Source organism: Cariama cristata, unplaced genomic scaffold (assembly GCF_000690535.1).
Source record: "Cariama cristata isolate BGI_N322 unplaced genomic scaffold, ASM69053v1 scaffold45789, whole genome shotgun sequence".
Lineage (NCBI taxonomy): Eukaryota > Metazoa > Chordata > Aves > Cariamiformes > Cariamidae > Cariama > Cariama cristata.
The window spans coordinates 430-8,285 of NW_009636072.1; the positions used below are offsets into that span (position 1 = coordinate 430).

The following is a 7,856-nucleotide window of genomic DNA, read 5'->3' on the forward strand; positions in this document are numbered from 1 at the left end:
GACGTTAACTGAAACCCTGGCTTCAGCTGTTGGGTGCTGCTGCTATGTGACTGTGCACGCCTGACACATTGTGCTCCACACCTTTCCCATTTTGTTTGGAGTCTTGATGTTTAGCTCATAAGGAGATCCAAGTTTAGTGAGTGCTTTGGGATGAAGGGTGGCTTGTAAAGTATTATTATTCTGTTGCTGCTGATGGGTGGGTGGAGAAAGCCTACAGAATACATCCTTTCATTTGCATTCACCCTATGCTACATTTTATAAGAGTACATTTGACTTTTAAGCTTTTCCATGGCAGCAAATTCAACTCCTGCTGTCAGGACTGTTTGCTTTGGGCAGGATACAACTGGCAGCATTTATTTTCCTTTCTACCAAACAAAATAATATGTATCTTTCCAGCAGAAGAAAAGCGATGTAGTTATTCATTCAGGACTGCAGATTGCCTTGCCCAAAAAGCATACTTGGCCTCTGCATCTCAGGAAAAACCTTCAATAACAACACACGTAGCAAAAAAAAAAAACCCCAAAGCATTTGTATTTGCCATGGCAAGGTGTGATAACCAGGGCAATCTGTTTGTAACCAAAGACTTGAACTCCCTGACTTTGCTGTACCTTTTATGTCTGCCTTTTACTGTGTCCTGAGTGAGCATCCTTGTGTTAAGGAAATACAGTGCAACATTAATATATTTGTGAAGGAATTACGTCTATTCATAGCTTGCTTTGTTACAGATGACCAGCAGCATAATGTATCTGACTTTGAGAAAGCAAAAATCTTATATAATAGCCTTTTTTCCCTCCAGTCCCTACATAGATGCAGGAGTTTGGCTGCTGAAAAATGAAGTGACAGTGTGAAAAACTGCATCCAGTTTTTCAAACTCAGGTCTCAAAAACCAAGCAGTTGGAAGAATTTTACTGAGATCAAGGAAATTTGAACAAGAAAGAAGAGGAGAGGGGTGCACTTTCATGTGAAAACATCTCAATAGTAAACCTGGATGAAGAAGACAGGAAAAAAATAGAGAAACTCCCTGATTCAGAGAAGCTCTTCTGCTGAGGGACTGACCAGGCAGCAGGCTGGAGGCACTGAAATGGGAAACGATCCTGGTGTAAGGGCTGGTGGCCAGGGAGAGGGAAAGACAGATGGGGTGAGGAATCAGAACAGGAGAAACTTCCTCTGGTCAAAGAGATGGGGAAAAGGAGTCTGAGATGAAGAGATGAGTCAGCTATGGATGGAAGGGATAAATTCACATGTACTTTGACAAATTGCCTCCTAAGAGAAACCACAGACCATGCCCACCAGCTCTGGGCATGCCACGAGACACGCTCCAGAGCTTCACCTTACCTCTCCAAACCAGCTGTTGGGCACAAGGCACGGAGGTTCGTGTCGTACAGAAGTGCAAGGGTGCCTGCCCACTCATTGAAAAGCAGTTCAGCTTAGCTCCGTGGTTGCAAAGGATCTTGAGACACTCGACATTTGCCATCTCACATGCTACGTGGATTGCAGCTTTTCCATTGGGCCGGCAGTTGATTGTAGCTTTGTGGTTGAGAAGGACCGAAAGACTCTCCAGATGTCCATACATGACAGCTAGATGAAGTCCAGTTGCCCAGGATATTTTTAATTTGTAGCTAGGCAGCCAGTACCCTGTACAAAGTGAAAATGTGTTACCATCCTTGGCAAAGACTTTTCTTTGGACTATCTGCCTACCTAGAATAATTGAGGGGGAAGGAAAGATTGGAGTTTTGCTTGATTTACTGCAATTTCACCAGCTACAGCTTAGTGCACACGAAGTTCTCTTAAGCATAACTTCATTCTCATTGAGCACTTCTACTATGTGTACTGAATAGCCTGCCTTTTGGAGAGACAATTCCCATGTAGATGTACTCTGAAGGCAGCTTTTGTTTTTCTTGTGACCTGTGTAGACTAAATTAAAAAAAAATATGCTTAGAGTATTTGAATTGCCACCAGCTAAAAAATATGGGGGAAATGGGATCTTCAGCTTGCCAATAGCTGAACAAAGGTGGCTTTGGAATAAGAAGGCAGCATTTACTTAGGCCAGTGACTCAACAGATAGCTCATCCTACTGTTTCTGCATGGGAGATGGCAGGATCTTGCATGTCAGGAGCTGGATTCAGACCTCCAGTGATGGATTGCACATAGATGACCCCTGGCAATGTGGCTGCAGTTGTACCACAGACCTCCTGCCAACTACTGCCCCTGAGGAGCTTGGAGTGAGGAGTTTGGATGCTGATGTAAATTAGGTTGAAAAGCCAAATAGAAACAGCTACACCTTAGCATGAAATTTTACTCCAAAATGTTTGGATTTTTCTCTAAAAATGTCACCAATTATTTTTTTTTTTTACTTGTAAACAGGTGTAAGACCAAATAACACTTAAATATTTATTCCCAAAATAGGACTAAATGCTTAGTGACTGCACAGAGACAGCCTCAGAAGTGATTACTATAATCACTTGTCTAAAAAAAAGTAAAACACAATAATAATGTGCAGAAGGGCAGGAGACGTTTAAAACTTCTTTGGAAGAAGTTGGAGAAGGGAGAGACTTCTCCAACAGAGGCAGGTTAATGCTTGCAGTTAAATGATCTACCATTAAAAATCTATGCATTAATCCTGTAGTCTCAAACCACAACCAGAATGCATTTCAGCCTGCTGAGGACAGAAGAAAGGGGTTTTAAGATATATTTATCACCTTGTGGGTTAGTTCAGACACTGTCCCCAAGGGAAGTATGTCGTGACTACATCGTCCTCACCCTAATGAAATCAAAAGAACAGGAGCCAACCATTAAATGAGAGGTAAACACAGAAAAGGAGAAGAGGTGGGCTGTTGTCCCTTCTTTATGCCACAGAAAGAAAGTGTATTTGCTGTGCTGCTGGGACTGGAGGTGTTTATCTCCACATATGATTAACTTTTGGCAAAGGCTGATCATCACTGTATTCTAGATACACACAAAGAGTCTGTTAGCAAGTAGGTCATGAAGAATGTTGGTTTTAGCATAGAGCAAACTTGGTTTATTGCTTTAAGTTCTAAGTTTTTGGAAACTAAACCAGTGTCTGGCTGAGAACTGGTTTGGGTTTTCTACATTCCAAAACAGATGTCTTTTCTGGTTGTGTTTTTCCAGATGATTTTTCTGTTTTGATAAACTAGCACATCCTCACTTTCAGTTTGAAAGTTTGAAAAATAATTCTCCTCCCATCCAGCAACATCAAAAGTCCGCAGGATTTCCTTAGCTATCCTGAGCTAGGGAAAATGCACCGTACTCTACTGTAAATTGAAAATGGAAGAGATTGAACATTTTATGTTTCTAAACGGTCTGTATATATGACTGGGTACATGCAAGAAATGTATATACCACCTTTAGCCTGCACGTGTCTATTCTGGGCTCCGCACCAGAGTTCTCTGCGAGGAAATGGCTGGCAAAGGACTTCTCTTTCTGGACTCCCCTGAAGCTGCAGCAGCTGCCTCGGCAGCTCGGAGGCTCAGGCTGGTCTCTGGCCTGCCCTCCACCAAGCCCGGCAGGTACCGCTGATAAGCTCCCCTCCTGCGGTGACCGCAACCGTATGAACCTACTGAGACGTTACTGCCTATGAATCAGCTTTACACTGCAGCTTCAGAAGACACAAAAGGCCACAGTTTCTTGAAAAATCACTCAAACCCATCTACTTCCTGGCTGTTAAATGCTGCCACATTTACCTTGTTTGTAGGATGCCAGAATCAGGTTTTCATCTTCCACTTCAAACACCGTGTCCACATCTATTTTCTTTTGGCTCAAGAGCTCTTCCAGTGTTTCAAAGTCATTGGACCTCAGGGCTTCAAGAAAAGCCTTTTTCACCAACTTTGCAGTTGCAGCTCGAGTAATTTTCCCCTCCATATTCTCTCCCTCTTTGTAAGTCTCCTCCAGATCCATTTCCAAACGTATTTGTTTGTGCTGTGAAGAGGGGTACACTGAGGTCCCTATAGCAGAGTTGCATGCTGAAGTTCCTGAAGACCAGAAGGTAATTTTATCACTCGGTCATGCTGATCTGCTTGTTCTATTTATATGAGGAGCATTTCAGGCATTGAAATGCCACTCTTAGATATCACCACACTCTTTTTATGAAAGTGAGTTTAGACACACTAGCAATAACACCAAAATAAGAGTTATCTCCATGGGCTTTATACACATTAAGCTACATTAACCACATGGTTACTCTCTGCTCCTGCCATACACTTACATTAAAAGACACTAGTTCCAGGTGTTGTTTCTCAGCTGGAGAAACACTCACATTTCCTTTCATAGTTACCATTGTTGATTTATTGACTGCAATGGGATGTGACAATCTGTCTGCAGATGCCTTTTAACTCGTGCATTTCAGAAAAAAAAATTAAAAATCCCCAGGGCACTCTTCCTGTGGCAGGTAGCTTACTGTTCCCCAGGACAGCATTCGGCATGCTAGTCCTGCTTGCATTCCTCCACAAGAGACCCCCACCACACATGTCTTACAGGTGCCCTGATCTGTAAAGCCCCAAGGGATCACTGTGTTGATGTAGCCTGATCTCCTGCAGAATACCCTGAGCAGCAGGATTTCCCTAGTTTGCTCAGGGGCCACAAGCAGTGCTGCCAGGAAGGAGAAATGCTGGGATGAGGGGGCTGCAGATCTGTTCAGCCACATTATGGGGTGAGCTCACACACCGCAGGGGGCTTACATGCAAATTAAGTCAAGTGCAAGTACAGGAGGCTGCATAGGTCTGTGGGCTCTTCTCCTTCCCCAGCACATTCTTCATCTGAATTCAGACCATCTACCTCACAACCCCATCACCCACTGAACACATCCTCCTCCCTCCCTTTACCTCTTCTCTTTGCTGGTCCTGTCCCTCTGCTGACAGCCATCTCCGATGATGCAAAACCCACACATCCAGCATGAGCTGCTACCATGCATCACGTAGGAGGAGTTCACACCTGCACCCACTTGGGCTGCTGAATGAGACCATAGCTAGAAGGAGACTATCCACCCTTGATTTAAATCACCCAGCAAAGCGGATGCCACCACAACCATTAAGAAGAAATTTTCATGTTTATCCTTCCTGGGAGTTTGGCTGCCAAGTGGGCTGATGGGGAAATGTGAGCCAGGTGATACTGGAAGTCTGAGCAGCCTCTGTGCTCATAGGGTTTCCAGGGCCCAGGCTCCTCAGGCAGCCCCGTGAGGACCTGCAGGACCCCTGTCCATGGGAATGCTCACCAGCTCCCTGCTAGAGTCAGTGCTCAACGAAGGTGTTACAGGACACTAGTTCATGGAGAACTGTGAAATTTGTGAGTTCCTTCTACCTGTGTGCCTTTGGATGAAGAATACATTATAAAACCTGCTTCCCTGAGGTATTGCACTTTGTAACAGACAGTGGGAAGGAAACTGCTTGCCCCGGTGCTATAGGGCCCAGGCAGCTCATCTGGGTCTTTCTAGGCTTACTTAAGAGGAGAGCCAGCATCAGGCTCTCCAGACTTTTACGTTCCCTCCTGCACGACTACCTCCTTCTTACTTTGTTACTTCCAGTAGTGGATGACTTCACTCTTTAAAAAAAAGTGTTAATGCTTGTCTGGCATGAGCAGAGGGACAAGATGTGATCTCCAGATCTTATGGGCTTCTTGTTATCTGCACCTTTTTTTTAAACTACTATGTTCCTGAAAAGTCATGGATGCACAAAACACTGATACGTGGCTGCAATCAATTGTTCACCTCAGCTACGCTTTTTGATTTGAAATGGACTAGCTTTTCATCTACCATTGTTTATTGATAGTACGAGAGGACATTCAGTCTAGCTGAAAAGATCATGCCAGTCCATCTCCATGCTGGTCTGCTGCTTGAAGGTTGAGATGCGTAAACATGTTGCTGTAACAGATCACTGCACATCTGCGGATTGATTGTGCTTGCTCTTGTTGACAAGCAAGGTAAAGTAATTTGTGATGGCTTGGCCCTCAGTGAAAGGGAAAGCTGATTAAAGTTACCTTACATCCATGGTGGTCCAAGAGCCTGCACAGGAACGGCACCTCAGACCAGATGATGCACTACAACTTGCTCACCTTCAGCAATTTGTGTGGCCCTGCTCTGACTCTCACAGAAATTTTTCTTAAATTAAAAGAGAGAAAGGAAACAAATATAGATATCTATAGCCTTTATAGTTAGTGTTTTCCTGTAAGCTGCATTTGGGTCTAATCTTGAAAAACCTACTCATATGAGTGCACTGCTGATTTCAGTACAATTACACACAAGAATGAGGAAATGGATTTATGCTTTTACATTGACAAACAATCACAAAAAGTTGACTGACTTCTTAAAGCATGATATAAGATTTTTTATTACTTTGTCTGAAGTATAGTCAAAATATATTTAAGAATACGTAAATACTGTAAGTCATCGCTGGGGCAAAAGGACCGGTTTTTACCACGTACCTGTATTTTTGCTCTCCGTGCGATTTCCTACCGACTTCTCCCCCACTGTACCACAAGGTGGCAGTTTGATTTTGGAAGACAAAACTGATGTCATCCAAGCCCCAAGGCTGCCAAATACTCTGAACATCTCAATGTGAAACAATAGCTCGTCCCTCCTCATTTAATATAAATAACAGTACTAGTATTTAAGATATTTATAGGTTAGACTTGAGGCCACTGTGATCGGCACTGTGCACTCACGCACTGTATCCACTAAGAAAACCTGGGTTCCACATTTACCATCAATTGTCTGAATTACACGGCTAACGCAAAGACACATTTTTACTGGAGAGACAACTCCTGCCCCCAAGCCTTCCTTCTGCTCCACGCAGTGCCGCACAACACGCTCCTGTTCACAGGACAAGCCGCAGGCACACAAACACCTGTGTCTCATGGGGACAGGCTGGATGTGCCTCCTGTAGGTGGTTACAGCAGGTCAGGAGAACCGGGTGTGAAGGGGCACAGCAAGCAAGAGAAAAGCAGACAACGCTCTTGGGGTGCACGCTGCTTGCCACTTCAGGCAATGGGACGGTTGTCACTGGCTTCAGATGAGCTGCTGAGGACCCTCTCCATCAGGGTAATCACAGGCTTGTTCCAAAGCCCACTGAAGTCAAGGGAAGTATTTCCACTGATTTCAGTGGGCTGTGTCCTTTATTAGGTTGGGCACCAAGCAGCAGAGCTGAGCCAGGCAAAGCTGCCTGGAGGTGAGTGCCTGAGCACCATCACGGTGGTATTATGAGAAGGACAATTGATGGCACAGGAGTGTGTATGAAAATCAGAGCTGTGACTGCTCATAGAAGACAAAGGCAGCCTTAAGGAGAAAATGAGAAAAGAGGTACTGGCAGGCTGTGCAGACTGTGTCTCCTGAGGAGCCAGGGCCCCTCTGTTGGCACTTGCTGATGTAGAGCAATAATCCATTGGCAGCTACATAACTCATAGCAGCGCTGGGAACGGCTTGAGCAGAGTTTTGGAGGTGAAAACCAACATCCTGAGCTCTACATTGGGGCAGGCAGAAAGCCAGCAAAAGGAGAAATGCTCCAAAAGAATGGTGGTGATGCAACCGGAGCAGTGGAGTTTTTCCTAGCTGCGATACAGAAAAGCCTGGCAGCGCCCTGCCAGCTCCTTGCCAGCCAGCCCATTCTGCAGCAACCCTGTCCCAAAGGCAGCGTCGGTGCAGGTGGGTATGGAGAACAGTAGCAGATGCAGGGTCACCTACCTGCAGCTTTAGCGGGGCTGTTACAGATGTTCTGCCTCCGTCACGTACAGAGGGGACTGTGAAACAGTGCCTGCAGCCCCCAGCTCTGAGCCTTGCAGCAGGGTATCGACCAGCTGGGCTAGTGAGGTTTCAGCTCTGCCCTTTCCTTCCTTCAGCAGGTCTCTGGCTA

The 7,856-nt window shown here is 45.1% G+C and overlaps 1 protein-coding gene across 1 annotated transcript; it reads right to left on the reverse strand.

The window, feature by feature from the left end:
- Positions 1-1,335: 1,335 nt before the first annotated feature.
- On the reverse strand, positions 1,336-3,915 carry LOC104167484 (ankyrin repeat and SOCS box protein 4-like; the record flags this gene model as incomplete). The annotated part of the gene is made up of 2 exons (XM_009707765.1): positions 3,702-3,915; positions 1,336-1,635 (listed from the first exon to the last, which is right to left on the reverse strand). Coding segments are annotated over exons 1-2 (514 nt in total), but the record flags the coding sequence as incomplete, so codon positions are not given.
- Positions 3,916-7,856: the final 3,941 nt, after the last annotated feature.